Genomic DNA, 21115 nt, shown 5'->3' on the forward strand with positions numbered 1-21115 from the left:
TTGGAAGGTGTTGAGTGTTCTATTATGTGACCATCTATGGGATATTTATTAATAAACCAAATACATGTTCAAAGCCTGCTAGTTGTTAAAAAGAGATAGAAAAGTGTATGAGACTTAGGCCCCTCCCTTGGGGAGTTTATGCCTGAGCTCCAGGATGGGACGAGTACACGGTAACTGTGCAGAGCAGGCTGTGCATGCCACTTCCTAAAGGCTAGAGGGAACAGGTGATCCCTCTGAGCTGTAGTCTCAGCATTACAGAGTAGAAATACAGCACTTTACCGTGACTGCTTGTATTAGGGTGCTTACTTTATTCAGATTACTTTTCTGCAGAATGATTGTCTTGAGTAATTCAAGGGTTGGCATAAGTAGCTTTGAGGGTAATGTGACAGTTGCTAGACGTGGCTCAGGGCTCTGAAGGAGCTCGAGGTTTACTCCAGTGGTCTCTGAGAACATTGTGCACTAAGTATGTTCATAGCAGTGTTTTCTCGGGCTCTTACATGTGTTCTTTTAGGCTGTATTTCTTTTGCTGTTTGTGTCTTGACCAAACCCTTCTACCTGTTTGAAAGAAAAGACTTCTTGAGACTGCAGTGGATGCAAGGCCAGAGGTTCCCAAGCCTTTCTCCCAAGGGGCGTGGGCATACACCTTGTGTATAGGTTCCGAGTACCCATCTTATCCTGCAGTTTGGTTAGAATTTAGCAGCTGACAGCTAGAGAGGAACTGCTTTCTTTGAACAGCGTGTTTGTTCTTTTTAAAGAAACGTTTCTGCCTAGTTGGAAGAAAAAATTATTTCTTCCTTCCATGCAGGTCCTTTTTTGGAAGGTGTCTCAGGAACCACAACTTGACTGTTTGCTTTAGCATCCAGAGAGGAGACAGGCAATCCATTTTCACAGATTCAGTCCACAGACCTGAATTATAATGCCATTACTGGAAGAGTCTGGTTTTTTAGGCCTCTTGTGCCTCAGTGGCTAGGCCACCCCCATAGTGCTGCGTCCTGGACGTGAGTCACTGAAAATGCCACGAGTTGGTGCAAGTCCCAGAGGACTGCCACCAGTGGAATAGGTTCACTCAGCTGGACCGAGGAGCGCCTGTCCTGGAGACAGTGGGCTGGGCCACCATCTGTCACTGTCTCGCCGGCCACAGACATCACTGGTTGGTCTGAACACTTTTCTGCTGAGCCTGCAGGCTGCTTCAGAATCCTTTCCAACCCCTTTTCCAGCCATTCATTCCTGTGTTGGCTGCATGAGGTGGAGCCTGCTTCTTGTGCCTGACAAACTCCTTGAACTGAAGTCTTTAAAATCCTATTGAGGGTTTTTTGGATCCTCATATTCGGAACATGCCAAGCTGTGTGTGGCCCTCGTGTTCCCTTGGCTCCACCACGTGCGTTTCTGGGGCTTGTCCAGTGCGGAGCATGGGTGCAGCCCGAGCGTTCTGGAAGCTTTGATGTCGTTTTGCTGCTCCTGTGTCTGGCTGTCATTCTCGATGCCCACACAGAACTGCCTTGTGATTTTGAGGACACCCTGAGGGAACCGCGATGGGTCCTTTCGCAGGAGTTGGGACCGGCCCCGTAATGGCTCTGTGGCGTCCCTTAGAGGCCGTGTGATGGTGTGGTGAAAAGCTTGAGATCTGGAGCCATAGACCTCAGTGCAAGTCCCATCTCTGCCGCTGACCGGATGGACGCTCTTAGGCCCGCTAGCCCACCTGAACTTGGTTTCCACTTAGTGTAATAGCTCTTACTTCAAAGAATGCTTATTATGATTGAGATCATACTAATTTGGCCATTTGGCACTGTACCTAGTATATACTAATTGCTAAGAATGTGTATCTTCACCTGAAATTACTGTCTAGGTTTATGCATTTGGGATTTGTCCCAGCCATGAGGGAAGAGAGCCACACATGGTGTGTTAGTGCCAAAGCCAGGGGACCCGTGGCCGTGCCTTCCCTCCATGTGTCAGGATCCTCAGTCTCTTGATAGACTTTTCTTAGTTTGCCATTGTGACCACCATCTCTCCCTCAGCCTCCTGTTGCTGGCACTCACCCCCATCCCCCCGCGATAGCATAGCAGCGCTTTCGTGGAGCAGTGAAGAGCCCTGGGTGCTTAGTCACATTGCTCACATTTCTCTTACCCAGCCGGGCTGTGCCTTTTCTGCCCTTTGACTTGAGCACGCCTTTTAGCTGGGCTTTTGTTGAGATAATGCTTTTCAAACAAAATGAGAATACATTGATAAATACATAAATATGTAAGTGAAGTCTCTCTATTGAAATAATACGTAGCATCAAATTCAGTGTCTCTTGTGCTCTTTAAAACACACACTGAAGTGCTTTGTCAGTGGTTCACTGCAGTCAGCTAACAATGAACCTCTCGGAAGGAGGGGTGGAAGGGGGAGAGCCCAGATTCAAAATCACCATAAGTGAGATTCATCCAATGATTAAAAGTCAGTGCCCGAGTGAGGAGAACCTCAGGTGCCATGAAGAGTCATAGGAAGGGTAACCTGTCATGTGTAGAGTCGTGAAAGGCTTCCTGAGAGAAGTGTTTGCTGAGCTGAGTCTTAAAAGGGGAGGAGAAGTTGGCCAAGTGAAACGTGCTCAAAGCAGAGGGAACGTCACAAATGAAGGTGTGGGCACGAGTGTAGGATTTGCATCACTAAAGTTCACCAAGGCTGGAGTAGAAGGTGGGAAGGAGGGATGTGAGCATAATTTCAAATTTTGGACTTTATTCTTAGGTATTAGGTTATTGGCAGGTTTAAAGCCCAGAAGTGACGTGGCGTACTAGGAGAATCATCTGGGCTGCGTGGTGGGGGATGGAATGTCGGGGAAGCAGTAGGGAGGCAAGGAAAGGCGGGAGCTAGTGCCAGAGTCAAGGCAGGAAATGGTGGCGTCAGGAATGGAGAGAAGGAGGGGCTTCCAGCGACACTGCAGGAGTGGACTCCACAGGAGCGGTGGCTGGTTGGTGAGAGTTAGCGAAAGCAGGCGTCAAGGATGACCTCCCAGTGTCTGCTTGGGCAGCTGGCTGGGTGGTGGTGTCATTGACCAAGGTGGAGAACTTAGGCTTGGTGGTGAGTTCCCTTTGGGCATGTTGACTTGTGAGGGGCTCATGAGACAATCTTAGCGGGCAATCAAGGTCCCAGTGGACCTTCGGTGATGCGGATCTGTAATTAAGGCGAGAATCAGGCTAGAGACCGTGGTTTGGGAACTGCCAGCATATCGATGGTGATAGCCGTGGAGGAGTGGCTGCTTATCGCCTGGAGGCTGAGTAGAGTTTTCAAGGGGCCTAGGACAGCAGAGACCTGAGGAGTGCGGTCCACCGGGCAGATGGAGGAAGAGTGCCCGGGACACGGAGGGAAGGCCAGGAGAGTGTGCTCTCGCGAGCAGCCAAGGAGAGAGGGGTTTCAGGAAGAATAATGGTTAGCAGCGTCACATTCTGCAGAGAAGGAAAAAAACGGTACGGGCTGAAAGGGTCCGCTGGATTTCATGACAAGGAGACTGTGAGGCAGACTGGCAAAGGCGCTGTTTAGGAGGACGGGTTGGATCCAGATTGCAGGGGGATTGCAGTCGAGGATACATGGTATAAGTGATCATTGTGGAGGGGTGGTTGCAGGTATGAAATGAGAACCACTGACCTTGGTCATAGAATGGTCCTTGAAGAGCCATAGACAGCAAAGTCTCACCATAGCCACATTTGAGAAAGGCAAGCACCAGCACTGGTGTGTTTACATCATAAGCACATCTACTCTCACCTTGTAGGAAGCCTTGTAAGCACAAAGAAATCCTTTAGCAAAAGCAGTCCCTAAATATCCTTATATTTAAAAAATTATTTCTGGTAAGTTTTGTATAATTCAGTTCATAATACGTCGGTTGTTCTCAAATTGAGTGGCACCCAAACTTTACTGCTACTACTATTCTAAAAAAAAGTTGCCTCCCTGGTAGCAGCCCACACAGATAAGCGTGTTCTTGGTTCAATCAGTGGATCTCATTCCTGGGAATTCTGCTGGTTTGGAGATCCCAAAGCCATTCGTGAGCCAGTCTTCCTGAGCGCAGAGACTTCTGTTCTTGGCGCTTTGATATTTTTGGAATGCTGTTATGCATTCTTGCTCCTCTCTCTCAGTAAAAACTAACTAATGGTGACCTAACTTGCTCAGCCATGCAGAAGGAACAGCAGTCACCCTGGCGACCCTCAGGCGTGTAGTAAGCAGCAGTCTTGTCGGGCAGTGTGCTGGGCTTACCCACGTTCACTGGTTTTTATTCCCTCTGTTTTCTGGTGAGAGGTGGTGACGATTCGTTTGGTCATCTCAACTTCCCTAGTGAATGACTTAAAGGGGTATTTTGATGGGAAGAGCTTTTCACGTGGGGGATGGGGAGCAGACTAATTAATCGAGAAATTGACTCACGTAAAACACTATGAATATAAATCCAAAATGTAAACGTAGAGAAAAACAAAGATGGCGGAAAGGAAAGTCAGTGGCAAGGTCAGAGGCTCACCACGGGGCCACCTTACACTTGAGTCACATATAAGCCTTTTGAGAAGCCGTTCAACTGTCATGTTCTCAGGTTGTCATCCCCAGTAGGATTGTCACAGCCTTTTTGTATCCTTGTCCAGAGTAAGGAAGTTGGGCCCCCCTTGTCCCGAGAGTGTAACTCTAGCAGTGCGCTTCTTCCCTCTTTCGGTTTGATTGTTGGCAGCGGGCAGTCAACGGAGGGTTGGGGCCAAGTAAGTTCCGCAGCCTTCAAAGACTCTGCTGGTCCTCACAGCACTGAAGGGAACAGCTTAGACGGTGCGGTATTTTGGGATAAATGTCTAGTGGGAGTAACAATATATGGTTCTTAGGATCTCTTTTTCTTATTTGAAAACATCGTGGTAGAATTTGTCTCAGAGCCCTTTAGTCATCTGTTGCTGTTCTGGATTACTAGTCAAGTAATATACTTGAGTTAATGAATAATGGATTTTAGAAACATTTTAAATGATGATTTTAAGAAGAATTTATGAAAGAAAAATATTTTTACTTAGCTTTACTTCAAATATTTTATGTGGTAAAAGACTAAATCAGGAAAAGAAATATTCAGTTTGGACCAGTGTCGTGATAGATTAAGGACACTTAGAGTGAAATCCAGGTCGCTGTGCTAAGAGCTCTTTAACCCTAAAATTACTTACCTGGAAAGTGCATAGATGCTTCTTAAATTAGAGGCAGAAATTAGAAAGAGAATATAAAGGAAAACTGTAGGAAGTGCTTGTGTGCTGGCAGAAACGCAACTGGGGTCTGTCTACCACATTTTTTGTATAATCTAAACATTTCATAGCAATCGTCTGGGTGTTGGCATTGTTTTGTTGAACATTACCATGTTACCAAGACTGTTTTTCATCCTTTTTTTTTTTTTTTAAACTTTGCAGCTTCTAACCGAAAATCTTCAGTTGGTATGAAGAAGAACAGCAAGAGCAGAGCATTAACAAGGCAGTCCATGTCAAGAATTCCAGCTTCTTCCAACTCTACCTCATCTAAGCTAACTCCTATGAATAATTCCAGGGTACCAAAGAAACTGAAAAAACCTGCAAAGCCTTTACTTTCAAAGATAAAATTAAGAAATCATTGCAAACGGCTGGAGCAGAAGAGTGCTTCGGGAAAACTCGAAATGGGAAACTTAGTACTTAAAGAGCCTAAAGTAGTTCTGTACAAAAATTTGCCCATTAAAAAAGATAAGGAGCCAGAGGGACCAGTCCCGGCCGCGGTGGCCAGTGGGTGCTTAACTAGACACGCCGCGAGAGGGCACAAGCAGAACTCCGGGCGAGGCGCCCCTGCGCACGTGGAGGGCGCCCCCTGCGCCTACACAACCAGGCGGTCCGTGAGGACGAGGGTGAATTTGAAGGAGACCTCCGACATCAAGCTTGAACCAAATACGTTGGATGGCTACAAAAGCAGCTTGACGGAACCTTGCCCAGACAGTGGCGAGCAACCAGCCCCTGCGGTGCAGGAAGAAGAACTGGCTCATGAAGCTGCACAGGAGGGGGAGGCCAAGTGTCCTAAGAGTGACAGCAGCACGTCAAAAAAGAAGTCACGGCAAGGGAAACTGGTGAGACAGTTGGCAGAAGCAGAGGAGTCCGCTGCGGTGCACGATTCCCCTGGCAGAGCTGGTGTGGGGCGAGAGGGGGTGGGGTCCCACCCTGACCAGGGCGAGCACAGCAGCCTGGAGGGCGTGCCCGGGAGCTACACGGACTGGCCCCCTTCTCCTGTTAGTGGTTCTGTGGTCGCATCAGACAGCTTCAAAACAAAAGACAGCTTCCGAACTGCAAAAAGTAAAAAGAAGAGGCGGATCACTAGGTATGATGCACAGTTAATCCTAGAAAATAACTCTGGGATTCCCAAATTGACTCTTCGTAGGCGTCATGACAGCAGCAGCAAGACAAATGACCAAGAGAATGATGGAATGAATTCTTCCAAAATAAGCATCAAGTTAAGTAAAGACCATGAAAATGATAATAATCTCTATGTAGCAAAGCTTAATAATGGATTTAACTCAGGATCAGGCAGTAGTTCTACAAAACTAAAAATCCAGCTAAAACGGGACGAGGAAAGTAGGGGGTCGTATACAGAGGGGCTTCACGAAAATGGGGTGTGCTGTAGTGATCCTCTTTCTCTCCTGGAGTCCCGCATGGAAGTCGATGACTACAGTCAGTATGAGGAGGAAAGTACCGATGATCCCTCCTCTTCGGAGGGAGATGAAGAGGAGGATGATTATGATGATGACTTTGAAGATGACTTCATCCCTCTTCCTCCAGCTAAGCGACTGAGGCTCATAGTCGGGAAAGACTCTATAGATATTGACATTTCTTCCAGGAGAAGAGAAGATCAGTCTTTGAGGCTTAACGCATAGTAAGCTCTTGGTCTTAATTTGACCCGGGATAACTACTTTAAAGAAAGAAACAATTCCAGTCAATTACTCCTCAGCTGAAAACATTTTAGGGGCAGCGCTTCTGTTGTCTTTTCACTTATCACCATAATACTGTAGAAAGTGTACAGCGTACTGACTCTTCTTAAAGGTCTGATTTGTGCAAATTTTTATTGTACTTTTTAAATAGCCTTCTTATGTGCAATTCTGAGTTAGAGGTAAAGCCCTGTTGTAAAATAAAGGCTCAAGCAAAATTGTACAGTGATAGCAACTTTCCACACAGGACGTTGAAAACAATAATGTGGCTACACAGTTTTCTTTTTTTAACTTGAAGAGCATCAACTGGCTCTTTAATATATGACTAAAAAATAATTTAAAACAAATCATAGTAGCAGCATATTAAGGTTTTCTAGTATATGCTAATATCACCAGCAATGTTCTTTGGCTTATTGATTTATTTGCTAGATGTTTCCCCCTTGGAGTTTTGTCAGTTTCACAGTTTGCTGGCCCAGGTGTACTGTTTGTGACCTTGGTTAAGGTTAAATAGCAGACCATCGGTCGGGTGGGAGTGAAATTGGTTTCTTTAAAAAAAAAAAAAAAAAAGTACAATTACATGCGTGACAGCTAACTTTTCATTCAGTACGTTATATGTACGAGGGTAGCAGTGTGCAGGATGAGTTTCGATACAGCGTATTTATTGCTTGTCATGTAAATTAAAGACCTTGTATTTAACACTTTTCAATCCTTTTAGATAAAATTGTTCTTTGCAAGAATGATTGGTGCTTATTTTTTCAAAAAATTTGCTGTGAACAAATGTGATGACAACAAGCAACATTTATCGAACTACAGCTATCTTAATTTGGGTCAAGTTTTCTGTTGCACTTGTAAAATGCTACAAGGAATATTAAAAAACTCTATTCACTTTAACTTATAATAGTTTATGAAATAAAAACATGAGTCACAGCTTTTGTTCTGTGGTAACCTATAAAAAAATGTTTGTCTTTGAAATTCAGTGTAAAGAACTGAAAACAGTGTATATGTTGTAAATATTTGTGTGTTGTGAGAAATTTTTGTCATAAGAAATTAAAAGAACTTACCAGGAAGGTTTTTAAGTTTAGAAATATTCATGCCAATAAAATAGGAAATTATAAATATATAGTTTTAAGCACTGCATCAGTGGGAGTTCTTGGCTTATGTTAGTTTATGTATGAAAATATCAAAGATTTTTTTGACTATATTATCAGTTAAACAAAAAGAGGAGTCATTTAATTTGTTTTTGAAGCACTTTGAGAAGAGAAATTAATTTTAAGTAACTTAATGAGCAAAATTTTGATTACTACTTTATGTTCAATACCAACCTTCCATTTCTCTGGATTATTTTACAAATCATTGGACAAAGAATTTGGGAATATAAATCTGTAGCAGGTGTTTGACACCAGTGGGTCTCTTTATTTCTGGGAAATGTGTACATGTACTTTCAAATATACAGTGTTCCTAAGTGAAATCAATTTAGGGGATTCGTGTAGTGTCTAGAAAAGTAGCCCATATCTTTAAATACTAAAAGGAATCTGCAGGTAATGAGAAGTCCAGTGGAGAAAACCTCAATGCTTACTGTTACTACTTATTGATTCCTACCAGTTTCTAGGTTCCTGGGGACATTATTTAAATTAAGTTCCTTAAAACTATTGCTAGTAGGTTCCAAGTAGAAATTAGTAACATTCATAAAATTCTTTAAATTTAGAATTTTTTTCTCCTTCTGTTCTTCAAGGAATTACTTCTGTAGTCTTCTGTCGTCTCGTCCCTGTTTGTTACGGTGCAGTTTCATCCTCAGGTATTAATGTGGGGGCAGGTGGCTGACCTCCTCGCCCACTCACACCCCCTTTGCTCGCTCCGTCTAGAACTCTTCACCTCTCGAGGTAGGGCAGCCCTGCGAGGTCTGTCTCAAAGCACTCGGAGCAGTCTACAACCTCACCCAGTCCTCCCGGTGTCTCTGGGTGGCAGTGGGAGACTCAGGCCACTGAGAAGGTCACGCTTAGACCCTGTGTCTGGGAGGTACCGGAGAGCAGGGGGTCATCTTTTGTTCCCACCGTAGTTTGGAGTCTTTCAAAGAGGTTCAGAGACTAAATCTTGAACTGTTTTCTTGGAATACCAACAACAGCCATTTCAGGAATTTCAGTCTTAAGGAAAAAGTAACAAAATACCGCATTTCCCACTTTTCTCCATTTTTAAGCTTAATTTTAGTAATTTATTTATGATGTTTAACTTTATTGAGGCCTCGTCTTTGGGGGCTGACCTTCCCGTGGGTCCGAGCAGTGACGTTAGGTGGTGGTCACTGCCTCGGGAGTTGGTGTGCACAAGCGCTCGGCAGCCACTGCCGGCGCCTTCCAGGGAAACCTAATTTCCGTTTTTACAGTTAGGGGCCTCGGAGCTGGTCTAGCTCTGCTGTAGAACTTCACTGTGTGGAATGGCGAAATCCACACACTGACGACCACTTGGAAGAGGTTGCATTCAATAAAACTTTTAGCTAGAGCTTATGCAATGATTGGTAAAGATTTTGGCATTGTAAGAATTAGGAAATGATCATAGAAATATATGTAAAGTATTCAATTTTCAATCATTTTTCAAATTACTGTTTTAAATTGTTTTGCTGAGTTGTAATACTTTTGAGATACAATGTATTCCTTGTACTGAAAGAATGAAAAAGGACTTTTTCAGCATTTGAGGTAAGTTCTTTAATGTTTCATTAAAAACATTTTTTACAAATATTTTGTACATGCACTTGCAGTATTGAGGTTAATCATTTTAATAAATTCGGAAATTAAAACAGTTTGGCCGGTGTTCACTGTATCTGAGAAGAAAAGATCAAAGTGGTGACTTTGTCCACAAGGTTTTCACGTACAGTAGAATTTGTAAAATCACACTTTCTGAAGCTTTTCAATATCTGTGAGTGTTCTGAGCCCTGGTCTCCTTTTGCTTCTGGTGCCGTTTGGTTTAAACCGGGGGTAAGCACTCGTTCCTCTCTCGGTGGGGAGACCACTTTTAAACTACATAGCCCCCTGGCCCTCGAACCCAAGAAGGCTTTTGCTACCCAGTTATTAATGGTGCCTGATTACTTGGTTTTTTCCTTCGCTGAATTGGACAGAACGGGCATATCCAGCACTGGCGTGGGTCGTTTTTTTCTCCCAGTTACTGTAGCAAAACTTAGTTGAGAAAGGAAATGTGACTGGCTTAGGAGTCAGGAAACCTGAATGTGCCCAGCTCCGCAACATGTGGGTGACCCCGAGAAAGCTGCTCACCCCCAGATCTCCTCTTTGCAGCACCTGCAGGTCAGCGTGGACACCCGGTCCTGTTGCCAGTTAAGCTTCAGGATGAGCCGCGTCCACTCCCGGTGGGGGCGGTCAGGGTGAGTGGTGCAGACCAGGCTGGGAAGACTTCCCGATGAATCGAAATACCCACGCGCACTTGGGTTCCCAGTATGAAAAAAGGCTAAGAGGTGGCGCACTTGTTAAATCCACAGCCCCTTTCAAGGCTCGGGTTTGCTGTCTACGCTGAAATGAGTTGCTCCTTCTCCATAACCAGTGGCAGCTCCCTCGCCGCCCAGAGCCCTCGTGTGAGTCCTGTTTCTCCAGTGCCGACTCTGTTGTTAACACGTGCCCATGATGTTCACTGCAGAACCCAGCAGCACTCATCGGGGTGCAAGCACGCTGCTGACCTCAGGGGCACTTCAGTAGCCCCAGGGCTACGGTAAGTGTGACCTCTCCTGCAAAGGAGGACGAGAAGGTCTCCAGCCTCCTCCCTCCCTGATGTCATAGAGCTTGGGCAGCGCTTAGTGTTTGCTAGTGACAGGCCCAGAAGAAAAGTGGATTTTGACTCTTGAGGAAGGGTCAGGGTACGTTGGACGGGCAGGGTTGGGCAGGGGGTCTCCCGCTCGAGCTCCCTCCACCCTTCTTCCTGCACTTCTGCCACTTGCCCTCTCCCAGAGGGTTAAGCTTACGTTCTTGGAAGCAGTTGAAAAGCTGCTAACCTGGAGGACAGAAGACGGCCTACAGCCTCACAGAACTAACTTTGGTAAAGTCCTTTTAACCAGATCCTGTTTTCTCCTTGTCAGATTTGTGAGTGTTTCTGCTGAGCTGCAGTGCACAGTGTCTTCTGGGCGTCACCCACCCTGTCAGGCCTGCCCTGCGAAGGGGAAGCAGAGCACTGCTGGGTCTGCTCAGGCCCACAGGAGGGCTGCCAGCGAGTCGGCATGTGGCCCCCACCCCAGGCTGAGACCCTGAGCAGGCAGTGTCCAGAGTGGCAGGGGCAAAGTTGCATTTCTTTGCTATTTGTCAAGCAGTGATGATGTTAGGTGCTGCTGGGGGTGGGGAGGCAAGATGTGTGTGTCTTCAGTGCGGGGGCAGGGGGGCGGGTAACTAAAGCCCTGGGAGAAGGTGAGATAACCTGGGGAAGGAGGTCAGGCAGGTGCTATCGCTCTTTGGTCCTCGTGCCCTGGGGGAGCGCAGTCTGGGGAGGCCCTTCCAGGAGGAGCCAGGCAGGCGGAGAGGAGGTTTGACTGAAGGTGGAAATGATGAAACTGGAAGGGCGGTGGGGTTAAGGATTAACAAAGGACAAGCGGGTCTGACCGTGGAGATGGGAAGCTTCCACAGGGTGGGGGAGGGGAGGGGTTACTCAAAGTCCGGGGAAGGAGGGGTGGTCTTAGGATGATAGGTCTGTTTTCCTTGGCAACAACAAGAAAACAGGTGGTAGGTGAAGAGGGGGGAGCCAGTTCCAGCATGAAGGTTTCTATTTTGTCTAAAGTAGGAGGTGAGGTCACCTGACTGGGAGGAGATGAGGGGCCCAAAACTTGAGCATGAAGGAGGTTTGAAATCAAGAAAGGGGACGCAAGCTGACTATAGGAACCCAGTGTGATGCATCACAGAAGTCTTAGTACCAGTCAGTGTTCTAGGCACCCATGGGAGCAAAGGCTGGTGGCAGCACTTCTCCGCACAGGTGTGAGGCTCTCAGCCACGTGGGGGCCACAGAAGGCAACAGGGCTGGAGGCTATAGGGTGCAGGTGGGCAGGAGAGGGCGTGAATGAAGAGGCCTGGAGTGCACTCAGGTTAGGGAGGAGGAGTCCGCAGCCAGAGTAGGCCCCTGACCAGGGAAAGTGGAGTTGCCCAGGGCCTGGCGGCGCCCCTATGGTCAGAACAGCCAAGCGGTAGCTGGACAAGCACGCAGGGAGGACAGGAGGTTGAGGTCAGAGGGCAGGCTCTCGAGACTGGAAGAGCTTCATTTTCAGTGGGGTTTGGGGGAGAGTGTTGTGGTCCTGAGGCAGCAGGAGGTCGAACAGAACCGAGGTCAACCAAGATGAGAGCAGATCAGCCTTCACTGTGAGCCCTGGGAAGCAAGTGACCACCCCTGAAGCCAGACAGAAACTGAGCCTGTGGCGGACAAACACGGGGAGACGCCCTCTTTAGGCGGCGGGGGCCCGGCCCCGGGGCTGTGGGTAGTAAATGCTTGGTAACTACGTTTCAGGGAGAGAGTGAGTCAGCCTGCCTGAGGCCACGTGGCTAGCGGCGAGTGGCAGCTCTGGCCCCAGGGCCCCACTCCTGCTGGAGTCGGGCCTGGAGAGCGCTGGCTGGTGAGGGTCACAGAGCCAAGGGTCGCTCCAGCCTTAGTCTCGAGGCCCCACCTTCCCCAGGTTAATTCTGGAAGTCTCTGTCTCCTAAGAATTCCCTTGAGTGACAGATAGCAGTCACTGCGTTTTACCCTCATTTCCACGCAGCGACGTGCAGCCAGGAGAACTTTGTCCAGAGGTTATCGTGCAGATATGCCAGGTGAGCCACCCCCATTTGTCAAGGGTGGGCGAGGTGCCACGTGTGTTTGCTGGGCCCCCGAGGGGTGCGGACTATTTATCTGAAAAAGTGAGTCAAACACGAGGATACCTCAAGACAGCAAAAGAAGAATTCCAAGGTATCCTCCAGCCTGGCAGCTCTGCGGTGGTGACGGTGGCTTCACACAAAGGTCCAGATGTGAAGGAGGGACTGAATCTGACCAGGAGGTTTCTTGTGTTATCCCCTAAAATACGCCTGTGGTACCCTCGGGACAACTGTCCTCTCACGGGACAGACTTCGGAAGCTGTAAGGACAGGCCCGGGAAGCAGCGTTCCATTCTAGGACAGAAAGCTGATTTCCATGTCGGAAGCACACCCGGGAAGCGGGTTACCCCGTGTTTGGCTCCCGGCAGGTCAGGCTCTGAGGTTTCTCCGCAGCCCCTCCCTGGGACCGCAGGCTGGACGTTGCACTGGCAGAGGTGCCCGGGATCAAGCCCAAGGCTGTTACCTTCCCTCCTGCTTCTGGCAGGTGGAGGAGGCCCTTCGCAATGTCACTCTCCTAGGAACCAAACAGAACGACAGTTATTTCCTGCTCTTGCCAGTTAAAGCACATTTTTCTTCTTGGGGTAAGAGGGTGAGTGAAAGACCGAGCCTTGCCAGCCTCCAAGTGGACCAGAGCTGGCCCTGGAAATGGCTCAGTCTGGGTTCACGGCTAGTGGTTGATGCCTGGCCTTCCCCCCCGACGCCTCCCCCAGGCTGCCCACACGAGTTTGAGCAGCACCTTTGGTCTTTCTGCCCTTTCCTAGCTATGTGAGCGTGGGCAAAACACTGCCCCCTCTCGTCTCAGCGTTCTCCCCTGCACGACGGGGTAATACTGGCACTTAACTCTGGGATGGTTGAGGATTAAGTGAGACCACCGGTTGGGCCTTCATGTGGGGCCTGGTACCCCAGCCAGCAGTTGGTGTCAGCTGGCATCAACATGTGCCACCTCAGCAGCCTGTGCGTGGCACCCCCGGCCCTCATGGGCCTCTGACCTCTGCGCTCGCCAGCTGACACCTACTCAGAGGGCCTAAATCACAACCTCCTCCAACCCAACCTCAAAACGCCGGCTGCTGGAGCTGGTCTCCACCATTAACGTGGTTCCAAATGGTTCCGGTTCTTTCTTCCTCTGGCCGATGCCCCCTCTGCTCACCAGAGGACGCTGCTCTGTCCCTGTTCGTCTCCTGCTTCCGCGGGGTCTCTCTGGTTCATCTGCTCCCTTGACGACCTTCCCTGCTTGAGCACCGAAGAGATGCTGGACGCTCACTCCAAAAGCACAGCCGGTCGGGGGGCTTCCCTGGTGGCGCAGTGGTTAAGGATCTGCCTGCCCGTGCAGGCCCATTTGAGCCCTGGTCTGGGTCGATCCCACATGCTGTGGAGTAACTAAGTCCCTGCGCCACAACTACTGAGCCTGCGCTCTAGAGGCCGCAAGCCACAACTACTGAAGCCCGTGTGCCACAACTATTGAAGCCCGTGCGCCACAACTACTGAGCCTGCGAGCCACAACTACTGAAACCCGTGTGCCTAGAGCCCGTGCTCCGCAACAAGAGAAGCCACCACAATGAGAAGCCCGCGCACCGCAACGAAGAGTAGCCCCTGCTCGCCGCAACTAGAGAAAGCCCGCGTGCAGCAATGAAGACCCAACGCAGCCAAAAAACTTTTTTTAATAAATAAATTTATATAAAAAAAAAAAAAGCACAGGGGCCACAGGAGTGATTCAGACCCAGCCCTTTGCCTCACACACAGCAGATACACAAACAGCAAACAAGCGTGAGAAGTGCTAGACTAGATGTGTGTGAGAAGCACTGATGGAGTACAGAGGAGGGTGTCCCCACTTCTGCTGGGGAATCAAGGCAGGCTTCAAGCAGGATGAGAGATTAAGAAGGGCCCTGAGGGATGAATAGGAGTTCATTAACTCAAAGAGCAGAGAGGCAGCGGACACGCGTGAAGTCCTGGAGACAAGGAAGGACAGGTGAGAAGGATGGTGAGAAGTTCAGTGTGGCCAATCTAGGAGGTTTAAAGGAAATAGGTGGACCCAGCCCGCAGCCCTGAGGAGACTGGGGGTCAGGGGGAAGGAGACAGGGCCCCTCTGGGGTGAGTGGCAAGGGCTCTGGTCAGGTGCCCTCGGGGCAAATTCTGTCTCCACCACTTCCTAATTTCGTAACCTTTGTTTCCTGGTCTGTAAAATGGAGACAAGAGTCGTGTCCACCTCGTGGAGGATTAAATCAAACAGCAGAAAGATGCATGGTGATGGGTAACTGATAGTTGCTTTCGTTTCCTGGAATCTAATTCCAAAAGCTGTGCTTTTTCTCTGGCTTCACCCACTCAGACCCAGGCTCAGCCTGGACCTCCCCAGGCCCCTTCTGGACCCCAGCCTGGACCTCCCCAGGCCCCCTCTGGACCCCAGCCCCAACTGTGGCCCCACATCCCAGGAGGCCACTGTAGAGAGGAAAACTGACCCCCAGGAAGGACATTGCCTTGCCTGGGGTCACATAGCGAGCTGGAGGCAGAGGAGGCTGGGACCTGAACCCAGGGCAGTGTGGGCAGCCTCAGCCCCCCTCACTGGCCGTGGCAGGTATTGCCCAGGCAGGGCTCCCCTGTGTTCTGAGTCAGCGGGCCAGCCTGGCCAGCGAGACAACTGCTGTTGACCTGTGATAACGTGTGTTTGTTTAGCTGGGGCCACTTGCCAAGGGGGTTAATGTTCAACTCCCTCCAGCCCTGGAGCTGCAGCAGGGAGCCAGGTGGTGAGACCCCCAGCCAGCGCTGGGCCCACAGCCTGTCTGTCCTACCCCCCCAGATACGAGTCAGCCCTCGCCTTGGGGAGCACCGGGCGAGGTCTCCCAGGGTCAGTCTCGGATCTCTGGGAAAGGTGTACAAAGGCAGCAGGTGGGGCTCCTCATTGCCACTCCTGGGAGGAGGAGCCCGTGGTTCTGAGTGGGACAGTTTCACGAAAGCCCACAGGGCTCCACGACGTTGGGCTGAGCTGGGGCATGGGGACCCCTGGGAGGCCCTGCTGGGCTGGGACACAAAGTATGGGGGCGGGGTAGGTCTGTCAGTGGCCCTGGGGCTCACTTGGGTTAGGTGGTCTTTGCTTGCTTTTCCCTTAGCCTGGACCCCTCCTGCCCACCCTCACCCCAACCTGAGCAGCTCCTTCTCACCTCTCAGGTCTCCGTGCAGATGTCACCTTCCAAATCCTCTCTAACCCCGATTTCCTCTCTACTCAGCCTGATCCCTGGTGCCCTATGGGGTCCCTGTGGCCCGACAGGTATCAACCCCAAAGAGGCCTGGGCGAGCTGGACCCAGGCTGATGGGAAGGGGCTTCCTCCCTGGAGAAAGAACCCCTCGAGCGATTTCCACTTCCCGTCCTCATAGGTTGGCTGGCAGGGGTCAGGCTGCCACCAGCCATGGGACCCCCTGGGCCGGCCTCCCCTCCTCCCCACCGGTGAGGCTGGAAGCGCAGGGGCCACGCTGACGAAGGGGCCCGAGCAGATCTGGGCCCCAGGACCCTTCACCCCACACAGTGACTCCCAGAGAGAAGGAAATGGGGGGCAGAGCCCGGGTTCTGTGGAGGGCCCGGGGACATGGCCCGGATCTGGGGCGGGGAGGGCCGCTGGCCAAGGGGGAGTGGGCGGGGTCAGCAGCCTCTCTTGCTTCCACCTGCTGCTGCCCCAGCCGTCATGCGAGGGGAGAGCGGGGACCCGCAGGGAACCCGTGGTCCTCTGCCACATTCCCCGCACCACCCCCGCCCAGCTCGCTTCTGGGCACAGAAACAGCTGCTTCCCGGGGCTTCCCACACAGCCCCGAGGGCTGGGCCGCACGAGCCCTGAACTCACAAACCCAGCCTCATTCGGCTTCAAGGAGCCTTCTAGATCTGCCTCTGGATACCCAGGAAGCACAGAGAGGGAAACAGGCCCCTGAGGGCCAGGGTCTGCCCTGGACAGGGGCAGAGCAGGCACGAGGGTCTAAATCTCTCTCCTCCGGGCCGAGTGCCCTCCCTGTGGGGATGGCAGGCACTTCCTGATGAGGGAGCAAAGCTGGAGGCGCAAGAGGACAGGGCACCTTGGCTGCCCGCCCCTGAGGGAAGGAATACGAGGGGCTGAAGTTGCAGGATGCCCAGAGGGAGACCAAGGGCCCTGGGGGCAGTCCCGCCCCGCCTGCCAGCCTGCCTGCACTGGACAGTGGGCACGGTGAGGGCCAGTGGGGCAGCGGGGCTGGCATCCGCACCTGGGTCAGAGAAGAGACAGGCCGGGCTGCCCTGAGAAGGGTGTGGGTGACCCCGGGGCCAGGCGAATTCCGGGTGCTGGGTCAGATACGCAGACTGCATCCAGGGTGGCAGCGAGCATTGGTCACGTGGCTTCCAAAGGCCTCGGTGTCAGCTGGGTTGAGAAGGGCCTGTTACCGTGGGCTGACCTTGGACTCCGGCCATCAGGAGCTGCAGAGAACCCAGCTTCGGCCACCCACGGACTGCCCGCCAGGCCCCTCACCCTGTAATTCATTTCACTCCCTCCCACCCTCGTTCATTCACTCATGAGGTGTTTGCTATGCACACCCTGGGCACCGGGGAATCCCCTGTCCTTGCTTTCTCCCAGGGGACTCCTCATCCACAGTCTGATAGACAGACAGACAGACACACACACACATGATGTGGTTGGAGCTCTGAAGAAAGCAGCCCAGGGGACAAGGTACACAGGGGAGGGTGGTGAACACTGCAGGGAAGGCTTCCCGGAGGAAGTGTCCTTTGAGGCAGCAGCTGGGCCGGAGAGCCAGGGAAGGGTCTCAGCTGCCCCAGGAGTAAAGGCCCCGCCCGCCCTCTCACTGCACTCCCTCACAACACCCCCCTCCCTGGGCCAAGAGCTGAGGCCTCAGACACGGCCCTTGACCTGATACTACTTGTTCCACAGCTGTGGCATCACTGCTTTAATGACATATGGATGATATTTCAAAAAGAAAATAAAGAGGGGGGCGTGGTGGAGTCAGATAGACCTGGGTCTGAGCCTGGGCTCAGCCACGTGCCTGCTGCAAGATTCGTCTTTCTGAGCCTCAATTTCCTCATCTGTAAAATGGGTGCTCATGGAGCTTGGACGAGGATTGAATGAGATGACTGGCTTAATGTGCTTAGCATGGTGCCTAGCAATTGATCAGCTCTTGATCTGATCTTGGCTGTTGGAGGAGGCCCCCCGAGATGGAGGCCCCCCGAGATGGAGGCCCCCCTGAGATGGAGGCCCCCCGAGATGGAGGCCCCCCGAGATGGAGGCTGGCCCGGGCACTCAGTGTTTGTGTGGGGGGAGAGGACCAAACACTCCCCTCCCCCAAGAGAACATTCTTTCCTCTGCAGCTTCCTAGACCTGCCCTGAGGGTCAGCTGCTCCAGCACATCCCAGCTGCCTACCTCCAAAGTCCACCAGCCCTGCTGCCGAGGGGGGTAAAGAAGCCAGGGCGGCCACTGTCAGCAGGGCTGGGACAGGACAGGTGTGGGCCCCCGGTTCCCTTGTCGGGTCATTTGCTACATGCCCCTCCTGGAGGCCGTTCCCCTTCTTTGGAAACGTTCTTAGTTCATGTGACTCAGGATGGACCACACACCCCAGCCTGACTCCAGGGCTGGCCAGTCAGAGGGCATGTCCCTGGGCACTGTGGCCAGTCCAGGGATGGACATATGACCAAGTTATGGCAATGAAATGCAGCTATGGGACTTTGGCCGGGACTCTGCGGCAAGGGGCACCCTCTCTCCACTGGGGTCCCTTCATCAGTAGGACGTGAGCCTGGAGCTGCCACCCACCTTCTTGCTACCACAGGGAGAGGCCGCCAAGGGGGCAGGCTGTATCAGGCCAGCTTTGCAACCCCAGGTACCTCAGCCCGCGACCCAGATACCTCTTCCAGCCCTTTGACACACTGCTACTGCGCTGAGCAAGCTGGGCCTGGTGATGGGATTAGAGGCTGCAGGTCAAGTCACGGAATTGCTGGGTGACCAGGGCCAGGCATTGGGCCCAAAAACCATAGACCCACAAGGTGAAAAGAGCTGGGGTTTGATCCCTGGTTTTTCTGTTCTGAAGCCAAAGTCCCCCACTACTGCCTTTAATACCTGCTCCAAGCTTCTGCCAACAGCCAACTCCTTCCCCTGTCTTGTGAGTACACAGGTCTGGGCCATGCTGCCGGGCCCCACTCGGTGGCCCCAGGAGAGAACGGAGGCCGGCTGTCAGCTGCTCCCTCCCATCATGCTGCTGCCCCTTCCGTGGGGCACTGACCATACCGGGCTTGCCCAGTGTTTAAGGCCCAGGGCACACACAGAGGCAGAAAGGGAGGTAGGTTCTGGAGGTCTCACTCCTGGGTTTGAATCCACACCCTGCTACCTCATGGCTGTGTCATTTGGGACAAATGACATCACCTCTTTGAGCCTCACTTTTTTCATCTGCCAAATGGGAATAGTAAAAACTAATCATCAGCTGTCACCTAAATGTTGACACGGGGCTTGTATTTTCCATATGTTATCTTGATTTTTCCTACGAGCCCATAAGGCAGACCTCACTACTGCGTGTTCTCAGTGAAGAAGACCACAGACCCACAGAACTGACAGAGCTGGTTTTTGAACCCTGGTTTTTCTGGTCTAAAGCCAGTGTCGCCAACTACTTCCTTTTTTCTTTTTTTTTAATTGAAGTATAGTTGATTTACAGTATTGTGTTAGTTTCACCCAACTACTTCCTTTACCGCCTTCCTTACCAGGTGCTGTCTCAGGTAAGGTTCAGCCAGGAAAACAAGATTGCAGGCCCTGAGGGGGCCGCGCTTTCCCCCATCCTCATCCCGTCTCCCCTCCCCATTGCTTCCTTTCCCCAAAGAGGGAAATTCCAAGCCTATAAAAGACAAAGCTCCTTTTTATTTAAAATGGATTTGCAGGCCCTGAGGGGCTGCAAAACCACTGGAAGAGCTGGGGCAGTAAAGGGTGGGCAGTACCCCGGACCCTGGCGTTTGGAAATCGGGAAGGGCGAGAATTGCACCACAAGGGGGGTGAGCCCCAGGAAGACCCCAGAAGCCACTGGCCAAGTGTCACATCTGTCTCCCTCCAGCCTTTCAGATCTGGAGAATGCCTGAGACTGTCAGAATCTAACCCAGAATCCCACTGCAGGGCACTCTGGGACCCACCATGTGGTCCTGGGCCGATGGCCACATTTCCCCACGCCTGCCTCACCATCACCCATCCCACTGGGCTAATGTGAGGATTCTAACCTGTGTAGAAACTGGTACCCAGGAAGCACTCAGCAAACACCAGCTGCTGTTAGGTGAGATGACATTTATTCGGGTAGGAGCCATGGGCTGCTTTGTTTAACGGCCCCACCTCCGCTGTGCCTTCTGCAGGATGGAATACCCCACTGTGAGGGTCTTGACCTGTCATCCTTCCATAGAGAATCAGGGACCACAAGGAATCTTCCTGGCGGCCATGGCTGCAGCGTCCCCCTGTGACACTCTCCCTGGTGGCGTCAGGCACCCATGGTGTCAGTGGAGGCCACAGCGGCTCCTAGGGCAGAACCCAGGCTGTGGGCTCTTGAGATGCTCCCCGAAAATTCTTTTACTTCTTAAGTTGACCTGATCGGTGTTTGTGGTCTGAAACCAGCAGACCCACCTGGGGCGTCTGGCGGCTGCGGGGCTGCGGCTCTCACATCTGCTCTGGGGGGAGGTGTGGGGCGGGTGAGAGTGAACAGGGACACATCCATGGATGGGAAAATGTGTAGCCACTGAAGCTGGTATCTTCAAAGAACAGGGAAAACGCTCATGATAAATGTTTCAGCTGAAGTATGATTTACGTAAAGTCCACAAATTTTAAGATACAACTCAATCATTTTTGGACAAGATATGCACCTGTGTAACTACCATCCAGCTCAAAACCTAGGACATTTCCAGCCCCCAGAAGTGTCCCCTCCCAAACAATACTTCCCGAAAGGAAACCATGATCCTGATGTCTATCATGGATTCTGTTCTATCATACACTGTTCTAGAACCTCCTATAAATGGGATCAAACGGTGGGTACTCTTTTGTCTGTCTTCTCGCACCCCATGTTATGTCCATGAGATTCCTTCACAGTGCTGTGTGTACTATTCAATTGTGCGAATATACCACAATCTGTTTACACATTCTACTTGCGTTGGACATTTGGGTTGTTTCCTGTTTGGGGCTATTTGCTGGGCACCGTTCATGCACATCTGGTGTGGACATAAGCACTCATTTCTATCGGGTATATATCCAGGAGTGTCATTACTGCTTCCTAAGATACATGTATGCTCGCAATCTGATTGTTTCTCAACACTGTTACGAACAATTTCACACCTACAGACAATTTGAAAGAATTGTTCAGTGAATCCCACATTTGCTCCACCTGGATGCCACAATTCACATTTTCC

At 51.0% G+C, this 21115-nt stretch overlaps 1 protein-coding gene across 3 annotated transcripts in view; it reads left to right on the plus strand.

The window, feature by feature from the left end:
• The window catches only part of KMT5B (lysine methyltransferase 5B), a 52817-nt gene extending 43121 nt beyond the window's left edge, over positions 1-9696 (plus strand). For all 3 annotated transcript variants that reach the window (XM_057552788.1, XM_057552789.1, XM_057552790.1), the window contains one exon: positions 5385-9696. In XM_057552788.1, coding sequence (XP_057408771.1) covers positions 5385-6862 — 1478 coding nt within the window. In that variant the 3' untranslated portion in view covers positions 6863-9696. The remainder of the gene's footprint in view (positions 1-5384) is intronic.
• The last annotated feature ends 11419 nt before the right edge of the window (positions 9697-21115 follow it).

The sequence above is a fragment of the Balaenoptera acutorostrata genome, chromosome 9 (genome assembly GCF_949987535.1).
Source record: "Balaenoptera acutorostrata chromosome 9, mBalAcu1.1, whole genome shotgun sequence".
Classification (NCBI taxonomy): Eukaryota; Metazoa; Chordata; class Mammalia; order Artiodactyla; family Balaenopteridae; genus Balaenoptera; species Balaenoptera acutorostrata.